We start from the raw sequence: 15,270 nt of genomic DNA on the forward strand, positions 1-15,270 counted from the left end.
TTGCAGGACATCCCTCAATCCTCCAGTGATGCACTTTGTATATAAAGTAATTTACATTGGTCAGATCATGTTGGTTCACTGTGGGAGTGTATTTATGATACGCTGTGGATACAAATTAAATGTTTGTGCACTTCCACTTGACTTTGTGGCTTTGCTGGCCTTCTCACACCTTTCCTCTAACACTGTTATTTGACAGTTTCCCAAAGCAGCTGCAGATTTAAATGCTTTATTTCTTCATTCTTTATTTTAAAAAACTCCATATGAAAAAATGTTATTTATTGAAAAAAGTATTGTTAGATATTTATATGCCCAATGATGATTATAAATGTTATCAAGAAACATATTTACTCTACAGGAAACCAGCACTGTTACAAAACTGAAAGCTTCAACATGGAATATCATGCAAAAACTTGGTAATAATAATTGACACCTTCATAGCGATCATTTATGTTTCAGAGTTACTGTATAGAAAAGTACTGTATAGTACTACAACTACTGTAGATACCGTAAGTGAGACCTTCAGTTCTCTAAATTCAATTTTTATAGTGTTAAAGTCTGTATTTACTACAACTTATACAAACTGTAGACAGTTTTGACATACACACATACAGTGTTGTACATGGCATTTAATATTGCACATTTATTTTTGCCTTTTGCCAGCTGCTCCTCCTTTTGCCCTATATATTTTTTACACGTCTCCTTGTGCACACCAGGCAGGCCAGATGTGATAATATCCTAATTATCACTGAAGGTCTGGTCTATCTGTACTTGAAGTTAGTTACTTCCATGCTATGCACGTGTTGCATTTGTATATTTGCTTCTCTTCCAAAGCAATGTGTTTTTCAGTCCACTCTCCTCTCAGGTGCTTACATAAAAAAATGTATATTTTCTTGAAACCTGATTGTTGAGATAACATAAAGTGTTGCATCACAACTTTTTGTCTTCTGTGTATGGTGTTTAGATAAATGGGACATTTCAGATGCTGAGCTAGGCTAGATGTCACGTGATATTTTGACAAAATATCTAGCATGGATATATGTTATGTTGATGGCCTTTGGCTACATGATACTGTTTGGAGTACATGCACTGATATGTCTGAAACTATGTTGCAGTGTAAAATAACAAATCCAACATTTTCAACTTATGTGTAACATAATTTGCAATAAAAAAAATCTGTGTAATGCTTCATGTGTTTTAGTGTTTTTCTTTCTTTCCCTCTTGATTTTCTTTCTTTTACTACTTGTGCATCTCTACATGTTTCCACAGTGTTTTTTTATATGTTGTTTATACTACACGACAGATCAAAGTAAGAAACTGGCAGTGTTTGAAAGTAATCAAGTGCATTTACTCAGATAAGTATTGTACTACTGTACATTTTGATGTATTTGTACTTAACACAAGCATTTCAATTTTCTGTTACTTTATACTTCTACTCCATCACATTTCAAAATGAAAATATTTTACAGTTCACTACATACATTTACATTTACATGGATTGTTGACAAATTTGTTATAGGGATTGTCATTTAATAAATAATATAGTTCATCATCTAATTGTGTGTCATATCACAGATTAATCTACTCAACTATATACAACTGGAAAATCAGCTCCAATTCAACCAACCTACAAAGCTGCTTACATAAGCCATAATAACTGTCCAGTTATAATGTAACACTATAATTGTTTTTACTTTGATATTTTTATATTTTGCTGATACTATGTAGTACGTAGTATTCCTAAAGTCAAATTATGAATAGAGACTTTTACTACAAAGAGTTGAGCCAAATACTGCACTAAGCGACATGCACTGACAACTGGGATAGAAAACTCAAGAATAAATCTCAACTTTGAAGCCAACAAAAATGGGCAGAAACCTGAAATTTCAACATCTACAATGCCATAAGCAAACTCCACCTCCATGAGGAAGATCATGTGTTATGATGGAGAACTCCAGTACAGCTACAAAATAGATCTTGTAAGTTGAACTTTGACTAATATATAATTAAATTCACATTCAAAGCAAATGCTTAATGTGACCTGCCAAACACATTAAGACCTTTCTAATTAATGAACACCAACACATTACTGAGTAGAAGAGAAACTAACTAACTGTAACATGATATCGTGGTACACTGTAAACTGTACAAACCCACCTTTATTTGTCCAGGAATAACTGAGAAGCTACCTAAAAGTCACCTTGTTGTAAATGTGCCTTTATTGCAGACTCGGCCTGTTTTCAGCGCCCCTAGCGGGAAGTAGTAGTAGTGCTGCTGCATGCACTTCCGCGTTGGGTGTAGCCCTGTTAATTTAAGGTGGAGGCAGCTTGGTCCCACCCAGGCTAGACTCTGTGTGAAAGCATCCGTTGTTCTGGTGGACTTCACCACGGTTACACACTGCTTCAGACGGACTCTATCGTTTTAGTTAATCTGACTGGAGACACATTGAACCTGAAGAGGTCACAAAGGAGAGAGAAAATTCAACTTTCTGCTCTTTTCAACTGTGGACAAACTGATGAAAAGTAAGACAAAGAAGTAATAAGAAGAAAGAAATAAGATCAGCTGATTAGATCAAGGTAAGTAACGTCTCTTATGCTTTCTGTAAGTTTCTTCCTACTTTACTAACTTAAGTTAAACAAATAATGAGTAAGAAGCTTAAACTTAAAAAAAAAATCTCAAGTATTTTATTTTTTTTATTTTTTACATTTCTGATGTAACTGTAATTAAGCACTTTAACACTGTTTTAAGGGTTTGAAACTGTTCATAATGTTTATCTGCTTTTCAAGATGACATCATGCTTCTGTATACTCTATGTTACTATATATTGTCAGATGGAAGGTTTTTACCTTTTAATGTTAATATTAGGTTTGCCCCCCCCCCTTTTTTTTCTTCCTTATATTTCCAGCAGCCTTTTGGCTCCAGTCAGGGTCTCCAGCCTCTCTAGCTCTGTATAATGTCACATCAGCAGTGACAGAGCAGGAAGTCCCACATCTCTGAAGGGACATTAGACTCAGAACTCAGGGCATTCAGAAACTCTCCTATACGTTTCTATTAAGTGTTTACTGTGCGAGCCACTATGAATCTGATTTATCACTCTGACAGGTTGATTGCACACCTCTCTTTCCTCGCACACTTCCATTAAACAACTCCATCCACTGTTCTGAATCTTTCATAATAGTTTCACAAGGGCAACCTCTCTTTGTCTCTCTGCCTTTTTAACAGCCCGGTGAAGTGTAAAGGCATGATAATCCTGTGTTTGAGATAGGGTTGTGAGTCATGCCTCTTCCCTTAGCGGGGGCCTCAGCTCCCCTGTTTGTGTTGCTCCTTCATAGCTGTGTCTGGTTTGGATAAGTTGTCAATGTCATGAACAAACTCAAGAAGGCGTGTGATTGGAAAGGAAGCTGTGGAGGGACACATGTGAGGATGACATGTTGTGCAACATATCCTGTGATGAGCTACTGTAAAGTGTATGTCTGTGTGTGCAGAGAGGCTGAATGTGAGATTATACACAGCTAGTTGTGAAAAGTAAATCTGTAGGGCATTTGTATACCTTTTGAGTGTGTCCTGTGTGGAACAGACAGGTGTTACCCTGACTCTTAAAGAAAACACATCTTTCTGTCCAAACTCACAGCCATGTTATTGCTCTTGGCATCAGTCCTTTGCTATGATTTCCGTACCCAAACCTCAAACACCAAAGTTCATTTTGTATGTTTTTCAGGACCTGCTTCTTTCTTTTTCTGTCTGTATGTCATCTGTATGTTTTTGTTTCTTTAAGGCGACCACATGCTTCAGCATCATTTCCAGTTTCTCCTGAAGAGGAATTTGGCACATCATTGTGATAAAAGGGATGAATGAGGTACAGAGGGGTTAAATGTCAAATGTCAAACTCTCAAGCGGAAATTCCTTGGGCCTCTTTGCTAATTAATTAATAGGTTTTTTATCGTGGCCACTTTGTTTTTATCTGACCGGTGTACAAAAACCTTTATCGCTGTTTATTTTCAGGATTTCCTAGAGTTTTTTTCACTTGATCAAAGACCAAATGTAACAAAAATAAAACATCAACTTTCAGGGTAAAGACCTAGCTAATGCTTGTTTGGCTATTTTTAAGGCTTTTATAGACTAAAGAAATTGAAAAAGAGAAGAACGTGTCAGGATTTGGGTGGCTTACCACCTCGGTTTTCTGAAGAAAAGCGTATATGTGCTTCTTTCTGAAAAGCTCCTCTGAAAATTATACTAACAGCATAATCACATTAAATCTTGGTAAACAAGCTGTCATGATATTTTTTTTCACACTTTCCTGATGGTTCAACACTGCAATATGTAAAATTGGCTTGTCGGCAATTACGACTGCTGGATCTGTCGCTCTCATTTGTACATCCTCCTTCCACCTTCATCTGTTCTGTATATAATCCTTCCTCGTGATCATGTCCACCATTATTAAGGATATCTTACAGTAGTTGGCTTGCTGAGAAAGAAAAAGAAAAACATGCAGCTGAGGGAAAAAAAGGATACAAATTATATAAATCGGATGCACCTATTAGGAGCAGAAAGAAAAGACTAAATGCTTGAGATGGCAGAAGATCTTTAAGCTATGTGTTTTTAAGCCGACAGTTTATGAGTTATGAAATGTATACCAAGTGAAACATTCCCTTTTCACACTATCGTGGCTGTCTTATTAAATTTGAACAGATTAAGACTTGTTTTTCTAAGACTTTCCTGACTACATAAATGCCATGCAGCTTACTCAGAACCTTTTATGATATTGTGTTTGTTCCAGGGCCGCTCTGCTGCCCTCCTGAGAAGGTGCCACCTTGCCTTGTCCAAGGCCGACACCCTTGGCTCTGCCTCTTCCAGAGCTACTCTCTCTGTAGATGCAGGTGATGGTGCGGCCGCTCAGCCTGAGGGCGATGGAGCGTTCCCCCTGTCTGACATCTCAGACTTGTTTGAGAGCGAGGATGGCTCCCCGGCAATTCAGGACATCAGTCAGGAGCTGGTTCCGCCCGGCCAGCCTGCAGACAGCAGGCAGAACCTACGGATGAAGTTCCAGGGTGCTTTCAAGAAGGGCATTTCCAACCCCATGGACCTACTGGAATCTACCATATATGAGTCAAATGTGGTTCCAGGTCCAAAGAAAGCACCCATGGACTCCCTCTTTGACTATGGTACCTACAGGAACACCAGTAACCAGAAACGACGCAGGAAGAAGCTCCCAAGAGGGTGAGAAGTAGCCTCACTATCTCTAAACCGTACTCACTAATCAGTGTGAGATTAATTCATGTGTCTTTCAGGTTCTAACAATTGTGTGTTTCTTTAAACTTCTTGTAGTTCACTTAGCACTAGCAGTAGTGAACCTAGACTGGATGTTTTTTCCAGAGACAAAAGGGTTGGTTTGGAAAAATGTTGTCATAAAAATGAAAACCTTGTACAACTGCCAGTCTGTAGAGGTGTGCCACACGAGGAAGCATGTTCACACACACACATACACACTGTGGGCCCTTTATTCAGCCCATTCACGGATCTAACAGAGAGCATGTTGTTGGTTCCTCTGCAGCAGTTGAGGTAATATTTAGGCTACTGCCCTTTTCCTGGCTGCCCTACCTGTTCTACATTCACAGAGATCTATTTATCGTCTGTGTGGGTGATCACTTCAATGAGGGTTTGTGCATCAATCACCCATTAACTTCTACAGGGAGTGAATTACTTATTTTCTGTCAATGAAAAGTAAAAAGGCTGCATCTTTCAGTGAATCTGTGATGACTACATCATGTCATGTTTCTGTGTCTTCTTAGTAAAACTGAGATTTCCAGTGACAATGATCCAAGTCCAGACCCACCAAAGGTGATGAAAATATTCAACCGCTCTCTTCTCTTTGACTGTGTGTCACGTGGTGACCCGGAGGCCCTCGAGGGCCTGTTGGAGTACCTGCAAAGTCACGAAAAGAGGTTAACTGATGAGGAATTCAAAGGTATGTTTAGAAATGGTAGAAATCACATCTGTAAGTGAACTGCTATTTTCTTGTCTAAAGCAAGAGTCAGAAAAGCGATCATAGGGGTATTTGTATAAGGGGACCACTTTTAATTTGTCACTCATTCACAGTTTCTATGACATTTCGGAGTCTTAAGTCACTAATCTGCTTTTGCCAAACTTTATCTTCTGACTCCTTAACCTTTGGCTTTTTGCATTGCTTTGCTCATCTGTCTCTGTTGTTTTTTGGCTCAAAGGATGTGAAAGGGAAAAGGTGGAGTGATAACACAGTCTTTGTCTCGCCAGGGGCAGGCCCAAGGAAAGCTTCCTGTATGTTTCTGAGACGTTTTTTCAGGCTTATAACAGGGAGAAGAGAGAAATCACAGCAAACTGCCAACTCTTTGAGAGTCTGACAGATTTTTCTGAGAGTCTAAAAATAGTGAAAATGTGCCTATAAATCCTATGAACACTGAATTATGTGCATGCAGCACTTCCCAAGGCTCTTGTTTTTTTCTTTCTCACTCATTTTTCATATATCTAAATTAATACAGCATAAATTCATCAACAAATCATAAGTAATCCTCTGTAAATATTCCCTTTTTTAATCTTATTTTTCTACCAGAGCTGTCCACCGGTAAGACATGTCTGCCTAAAGCCCTGTTGAACCTTTATGGTGGTCAAAACGACACCATCCCGCTGCTGGTGGGCATAGCAGAGAAGACTGGAAACCTCAGAGAGTTTATCAATACTCCCTTCAGGGATGTCTACTACAGAGGTATGAACATAACACAATCATTCTGACTTTCAGTAAGATATAGCTTATTTGAAGGGTTTCTTTAAAGAAATCATGGCCACATTTGAATTTTATATATGTTTTATACAAGGTTGGGATCCCTTCTTCTTCCACTGAGTTGAAGCTGGCAGAGATATTTTGTTGAACATGATTGCCGGGTTGGTGGGAGAGGCTCTATTATTGGCAAAAAGAATATATGTATTTATGTGTGTGGACCCAGGCCTCATGTGTTTGGTTTTCACTCCTTACATTAAAACTTGTACACAAGTAATGGTTTGCAAAATTAAAAACAAACAAACATTATAACACAAAATATGCTGTTTCCTTTAGTTTGTTCTCTTTTTCTGTCGGAGTTAGTCATATTTACTCATTCTCTGCACATTGCACAAGTTCTCTGTAGCTTGAAAATGAGTCTACTTTTTGTGCTTTTTTTTTTTTAAAGTGAGGGTTTTATGTGACCACATGAAAAGGTTTAAGTGCATGTGTGGGTTTTGACATTATAAAAACAACCTGCACATAAATGTAAGCCTAACTCATCAGGAATTTAGGCAGTTATTTATTACCCCCTCATTTAAGTTCTTATTGACAAAAGTTTGTCAGAGAAACACAATCCTGCAGACTCTTCTCTCATGTGACTCTTTTCCTTTTAATTACAGTTTGACTGTTTACAGTATTTAACTCCAAACCTCTCAGTAAAGTAATCAGTTCTTGGCAAACAAAAGTGATTCTGATGATATTTTTCAGCACAGAAAGAAGTTTTAAATAGTACTACTAGTAAAACCTCTCTATATTAATTCTTTTCTTTGTTGTCAGGTCAGACAGCGCTCCATATTGCTATAGAGCGACGCTGTAAGCAGTATGTGGAGCTGCTGGTGGAGATGGGAGCTGATGTTCACGCCCAAGCAAGAGGACGCTTCTTCCAGCCCAGGGATGAGGGGGGCTACTTCTACTTTGGTAATGACCTTTGTCAGCGCATAAATGTAGTTTGGAAAGTTCATTGTGCTTCTGCATTTCTATTTTTAGTATACCTCAAACCCTAACCATATCGGTGATAAAACACAGCAGACAAGTAGGGTTCTGGAAATCTGTATTTTCTGCCTCACAGAGCAGTAATGATGTGGTGTGTCTGTGGCTTCTGTGACATCATTGGTCATTTTTTCAATTTCCCCACTGGCTCTGAGTTTCTGTTTTACCCATAAGTGGTTATTCAGGATTTTATGCAACTGAATTGACATCAAAGTTTTGTGATGAATACTACGGCAGCTGCCAAGATAAGATAGTTAATACATGTTATACTTTCCTGGCAGAAGAACGTTGGTTGCCCTGGTAAAATTAATTGACATTAGACCCCACCCTCTCTCTTTTTAGTGTGGCATGTTTGGGCTGGGCAAAGGCAGTCAGGACACTGCTGCGGTCCAATGGTGAACTCCACCTCACACCCAAAAGTTTCTTGAAGTGTCGTACGAGAAACCGTCATTAACAGTGCTCCGAAAACACATAAAAAGACAAGCATTATGTCATACTTCGAAGAGGGACATCCAGTGAAAGGTGTCTGTGTTCTGCAATGAAGTAAAGTAAACATCCTGTGCTCATGGGCAGGACCTCACAAACCTGGAAGACCAAGAGGATAAATATATCAGAGGCTGTAAACTAAACTCAACATTGCCCTCTGCTGTTGTATGTTAAGTCCCTGCCTCCTTCATCACTACTGAATACAGTACCCAGAGTTTTTTTCATTTTATTTATAACAGTGTGTCATTTTAAACCTCTCCAAATATAATTGATTTTAATATAGCTCTCCAACACTGAAAGAAAGGTAGATATGAAATGTTACGGACTAGTTTTATTTTTTACCCAACCCAATTTTAAGAATTGCCTATTTGATTACATTCATGCGTTATACTCCTCACTCATCACAGAGGAGATGATTTCTATTTGCACTTAGCACGGTTGTCATTCCCAAATCCCGGCGTGTCCGGGCACAGTGTGAGTAATTTGCTGCGGAGCTTTGCAGTGAGGTGAACAGGAACCTGGCAGGGCTGATGGCTAATGGGATTTAGACTCACGCTAACACTCTGCATGCACCCGTGCAAATCCATGAAGAGGAGCGTTTCTATGTGAGGTGACAAAGTAATCTGTCACCCATGGCAACGGCTCATTTTCAGCAGCTGCTTTTGGCACTCTGGCCCCATTGCGCCCCTCCCTCAAACAACTGCTAATTGTGCTGTTTTCATAGCGGGGATTTAAGTCAGATCTTTGATCCATGTTTAGTATGCTTTGCAAAAACATACAGAAGCCAGCTACAGTTCTTAATTAACCCTCCTGTTGATTTGCTTATTTTTAATCTGAAATGCAGTTTTCTTAATCTCCTGTGAATTCTGAATGAAGTGAATGCTGCCTCTCTGTTTTCCCAGGTGAGCTGCCTCTCTCTCTGGCTGCATGCACGAACCAGCCTGACATAGTGCACTACCTGACTGAGAATCCACACAAGAAGGCCGACCTGCGGCGCCAGGATTCCCGCGGAAACACAGTGCTGCATGCCCTGGTTCACATCGCGGACAACACCAAGGACAACACTCGTTTCCTCACAAAGATGTATGACCTGCTGCTAATCAAGAGTGCCAAGCTATACCCAGACTGCAGCCTGGAGACAGTGTTCAATAATGATGGCATGTCACCTCTCATGATGGCGGCCAAGCTGGGCAAGATAGGGGTAGGGGCAATGATGAAAATAAGAAGACATTTACATCAATACAATAAAAGAAGTATTCATAATTTCATTTCTACATACCATAATATTAATCAGCCTCTCTTTATTCTTCCAGGTTTTTCAGCACATTATTCGACGTGAGATCAAAGATGAGGAAGTACGTCATCTGTCACGCAAGTTTAAGGACTGGGCTTACGGACCGGTGTACTCCTCCCTCTATGACCTGTCTTCACTGGACACCTGTGGAGAGGAACCTTCTGTGCTGGAGATCCTTGTCTACAACAGTCGCAACGAGGTGAATGAGACACCATTGTTCAAGTTTATGTATCATAGCAGCTATAAAAAGTGGCGTAAGACAGTTTTTTACATTGTAACTGTGTCATATTTCTCATCCTGGTGTCAGAACCGCCATGAGATGTTGGCAGTGGAGCCCATTAATGAGCTGTTGAGGGCCAAATGGCAGAAGTTCGGTGCTGTCACCTTTTACATCAGCGTGGTTTCCTACCTCATCACCATGATCGTCTTCACCCTTGTGGCTTATTACCATCCAGAGGGAACGGTGGGTGTGAAACTACTGAAATGTCCACAGTGTAGACAGATTGCATGGGAACTGATTAGTGATTCATGAGCTGAAAGAGTTGGATGTTCCCATGTTGGACTGAACTGTCAAGACACCACATCAACATATTTTTTAGCATAGCGGGTATTTGCCATCATGCTGCTTATTTGGCATATATATTATCAGAGTTATGTAGGCTAAATGTCCTGTAGATTAGATTGCTAAATACTATATGCACATTCTGTTTTCTGAATTTCCACCATGTTTTTTTTTACCATTTTTCTTCTTATCTACCCGTATACTATGTTGAATATGACGTATATTGTGTATATATTGTGTTTTGCCGCTGAACAGTTCTAAATGAACTGAATTGGGGTTGCAACCCATGATCATCTTCAATTACGATTAATCTGTCAATTATTTTCTTACTTAATCAAGCAAATGTCAGAAAATGATGAAAAATGCCCATTGCAATTTCCCAAGTGACCTCTTAATATGTATTTTGGTCAGAAGATACTCAAGATAATATAAAACACAGTAAAGCAGCAAATCCCTTATATCTGAGAAGCTGGAATCAGCAATTGACATCTCTGCTTGAAAAATGCCTAAACAATTCATTTCTCATCTGGAGAAATCTTCTGATTAATTGTCTGTCGTTTGAGGAATCGATTATCAACTAATAGTTTCAGCTATAAATTAAACTGAACTGATTGTCATCCACAAATCTCTGCTTCCTTCTGTCCAGCCCCCATACCCCTACAAAACATCCACAGACTACCTGCGGATGTCTGGAGAGATCCTCACATTAGCATCAGGAATCTTCTTCCTCCTCACCAATGTAAGTCAACAGGCTCTGGGGCCTCGCGGGTTGCTTGCTGCCGTCTCTCTCAGGCTCTTTTTTTGCAAACTCCAATCTGTAATGACTGTGTTCTCACCTTTATGGAAATGTTTCTTCTGCACTTTGCAGATTAAGGACCTCTTCCTGAAGAAGTGCCCCGGGGTGAAGTCTTTATTTATTGATGGATCCTTTCAACTGCTGTAGTAAGTCCTGTCCTTACTCCCTCTGCCTCACCTTTGCTGTAGCTCTCTGACTTGAGGGATTTTGTATCCTCTTAATTGAGTCATGTAATTAATTCCTCAGCCTCCTCACTGGTATGTTATATAGTTTACATCTTTAATTAAACCCATGATCCAAACAAAGAGCAGAAAATGTTGAGCACCTCTCTGAACTGTGTTGATTTAAATCAGGAGCAAAAAGGCTATAATGTGCCAAATGCTGGCAATCCTGCCTTATTTATTAAGATACTTTGGCATTGTAGCTGTTTCCTTGACAAACTTTTTATCTGTCCTTTCCAGCTTCATTTACTCTGTACTCATCATAGTCACAGCTGCTCTCTACCTGTCTGGCATTAAGGCCTATGTGTCTGTGATGGTGTTTGCACTTGTCCTCGGATGGATGAACACCCTTTACTTCACCAGAGGTCTGAAGCTCACTGGCACCTACAGCATCATGATACAGAAGGTGAAGAAAATTAACAGTGACCAACCAACCTCAAATATCACTATCCGTGCATCTTAACGCTCTTCTTGTTTTTGGTTCTCAGATTCTTTTCAAAGATCTTTTTAGATTTCTACTGGTCTATGTGCTCTTCATGATTGGATATGCATCAGGTAAGCGATTATGGTCATTTAAATTTACTGTTGTATGTCAACATTACTTGTAGGGATAATTAGCTTTTGGTAAATATGATGAGAGTGAGATGACAAAAGGGATACTCACTCACTTTAATGTCTGTCCTCTAAAAAAGAAACAGCAGACAGGAGACTGGTTTCCCTTTTTTCCCAATCTTGATGTTAATAAGCCAACTGTAACACGATTGCCAACTTTGGGTAGCTGGCTGGAGTGAGATTTTGATGCCAAAATGTGGATCACACATATGCGCACTTAATGACTGTCACATATTTGGACTCAATTCATCATTATGGTTTAAAAAAGTATGCTGCAAAAAAGTATGCTGCAAACACGTGTCGGGAACCAGACCTTAGGTCAAAATCTAAACTGCACTGTTTTATTGAATTCATGTAGCAAAGACACTGTATATAGATGATCTATGTCTGCTATTTTAGCTAGTATTCTATAAATGGCATTTGTCTGGGTTGTGAAGTTTTATAATTTTTATAATTTCTTAGAAACGTGGGAACATAGGTGCTGTGGGAACATATGGCTGTGGGAACATAGACATGCTCCCGAGCTAGGCTAGCTGTTTCCCCCACTCCCACTGATCTGACTATCTCCAAGCCGTAACCTTGCATTCAACAGACAGATATGAGAGTGGTATTGATTGCTTTCTCAGTATAGAGTTACATATATAATCTGTCCCCCTGTTTTCACCCCACAGCCCTGGTGTCCCTGCTCACCGTGTGTCCTCCGCCGGGCTCAGTGTGTGATGGGGACTGCCCCACCTACCCCAATTGCAGGGACCCAGACACCTTCAGTACTTTCTTGCTGGACCTCTTCAAGCTGACCATCGGGATGGGAGAGCTGGACATGATCCACAGCGCACAGTATCCTGCAGTTTTCCTTATCCTGTTAGTTACATACATCATCCTCACCTTTGTGCTACTGCTCAACATGTTGATCGCTTTGATGGGGGAGACAGTGGGACAGGTGTCGAAGGAGAGCAAGAAGATCTGGAAGCTTCAGGTGAGCTGGAAGTGTTTGGTAATTGTGTTGGGTAGTGTTTATTCAACCTTAAATGTCAGCATTAAATATAACCTAAAACCTAAAAAGGCTGATGGGCTGTCTCGTTATCTCTTGTGGTAAACTAGCCATGCAGATAGTTTTGGTTTAATTTGGCCAGGTCTTGGTAAATGTAATTTTAAACCCCAAGTCATAAAAACAAATTTAATTTGTGGTGCTTACAGTTTTGAAAAAATAAATTTAAATATTCAACCATCAAATCTCATTATAGAAAGAGTGGAAACTGTCAGACCAACCCTTTAAAGATGCACCAGTCAATATTTTTATCTAAACCATTGCTCAAATTGCTATGTTAAAACTAGAGTGTAGGGCTTTTATATATAAATGAATGTCTCCTACATTCAAGTCCTTGCCAACTGAGTTTACACAATGCTGCCTGTCACCACCAAGTAAATATCTCTGTACAACAGAGTTTTTAATCTGGTGTCTGTGGCGATATTCCTGCACTGGCACACCAATAGTGGTGCATTTAAGTCAACCAGCAATGATTGGATTGCCAGAATGGAAGGACGCTCATTGAGCATGCACACCAGAGACTTTCGAGAGAGACTTAAGCTGGCTAACTTCTGGTTTAGCCCTCCGCTAAATTGAGTGATAAAATAATTTAATTGTGCAGCTCTTCTAAACTTTCCAAATGTTATCGGACTGAATGGATCAAATTCAGATAGTGAAACAAGTCATTTCATTGGAGTTGTGACACACAACAAATGTATCTACTGTTTTACAGCAGCAACAAAGATGCTCATGTATGCACTCATAGAACTGTATTTACATCCAGGTACTATTCGCTCTAACTGCCAGAAGGGGGAGACAAAAGTCCTGCACTACGGGTTTAAATGTGAAAGATGCCACTTGTAGTGACGAACCCACAGAGAATTATCACCTGAATCTTCAGATTCCCTCAACTCTACAGAACCTTTTATTGTTTTCACTTTCTGTCCTGAAGTATAACTTTTTTTATTTACTCTCGCTGCTCACAGTAGCATTGTTTAGCACCTAAAAAGTTGATGTAGACCAAACAGAACCGAAAGAAGAGCAAATGTTGGATTTGAATTAAGTAGCCAGAAACATGATTCCAGAATTCATACTAATGTTACTCTGCAGATTACTCTGTCTATTCGGTTAGAGACTACTCTAACCAAATTGACATAAAAATATTATTACGCCATAAATAATAATAATATTTTGTAGCTTGTTATGGAGTTTTGTCCCCATGTACCCCCCACCTAAAATATTAATACTGTTTTATATACACATATTAAACATGTTTAAATTATATTTATTTCAAGTGGGCAACAACAATCTTGGACATTGAGCGATCTTTCCCAGTCTGCCTTCGCAAGTCCTTTCGAGCTGGGGAGATGGTGACTGTGGGGAAGAACAGCGATGGTACACCTGACCGACGCTGGTGCTTCAGGTATTTTGCATGACTCTAACCAGTGTTACACAGTGAAGCCAAATGTCAATTCAAAGACAACAGTCAATCCTAGTGGTGCCATGTTGTGTCAGGGTTGACAAGGTGAACTTCCAGACACTAACTACAAACCACAAATGTATTTAGATGAACAGCATTACCACATCCATACACTGTATGCAAGAAGACTGATGAGCTCTAATGTTGACAAGTGTGCCATTGAACCTGCCCAAGATGATGAACAAAGTGATTAACAATTCAAGATGTATACATTGAAAACTAAATTGGATGTAAATAATTCCCAAAAGTGGGAGCAGAAATAAAGTATGTCAAAAAAAGTTGTAAATTTCATGAAAGGGAGTTTTATTCAAATATTATACATAAGAAAAAACATAAAAACAAATGAAGAAATTCTCAACACCATATTGTTTCTGCTAACATACCAACATTATCATGTTATGTCAGGGTGGATGAGGTGAACTGGTGCCACTGGAATCAAAACCTGGCAATAATCAACGAAGATCCAGGCAAGAATGAGACCAGTCAAGTTAACGGGTTGCAGCAGAGCGTCAGAGCCTTGAGGAGAGGTGAGATTCTTGCTGTTCTCTTATGAATAAATGCATAAACAACCACAGTATATATTCATGTGGACAGCACTTACTCATTCATAGAGATAAAAGAAAATCCATGTTCTTTTTATCCCCCTCCAGACCGCTGGTCCACAGTCGTCCCGCGGGTGGTGGAGTTAAATAAGGGCCCACGGCCTCGTGATCTTGTGTTAGAGATGGAGCCGTTGACAGCCAGGCACTGACGCCTGCAGAGGACTAGCGCTGTCCTTCTTGCAAAGAGACAGCATAGAGCCATCAGCATCAGGGAGATCACTCTGCTGGGGACAATTTGGCCAATAAGTGCACTAATTTGCACAGATCTCATGTGCCTTTTGTTCAGAGGAAGTGTAGTAAATATTACAGCTGGACAGATGGAAGACTGAGCACACAAAAAGACACTGGATGTACAATGTCTTAAAGAATGACCCATATGAAAAACACTAAATAGATTTGAAGATATTAAC

At 39.6% G+C, this 15,270-nt stretch overlaps 1 protein-coding gene across 1 annotated transcript; it reads left to right on the forward strand.

The window, feature by feature from the left end:
* The first annotated feature begins 3,645 nt into the window (after positions 1-3,645).
* trpv4 (transient receptor potential cation channel, subfamily V, member 4) lies at positions 3,646-15,270 on the forward strand. Its single transcript, XM_053325225.1, has 16 exons — positions 3,646-3,853; positions 4,775-5,214; positions 5,805-5,962; positions 6,584-6,736; positions 7,568-7,708; positions 9,169-9,467; positions 9,580-9,759; positions 9,868-10,023; positions 10,769-10,861; positions 10,991-11,064; positions 11,380-11,545; positions 11,628-11,694; positions 12,423-12,727; positions 14,074-14,201; positions 14,664-14,785; positions 14,909-15,270. The coding sequence occupies exons 1-16, from the start codon at positions 3,845-3,847 to the stop codon at positions 15,007-15,009; spliced, it is 2,592 nt and encodes an 863-aa protein (XP_053181200.1). The 5' UTR covers positions 3,646-3,844; the 3' UTR covers positions 15,010-15,270.

The sequence above is a fragment of the Scomber japonicus genome, chromosome 9, assembly GCF_027409825.1.
Source record: "Scomber japonicus isolate fScoJap1 chromosome 9, fScoJap1.pri, whole genome shotgun sequence".
Lineage (NCBI taxonomy): Eukaryota > Metazoa > Chordata > Actinopteri > Scombriformes > Scombridae > Scomber > Scomber japonicus.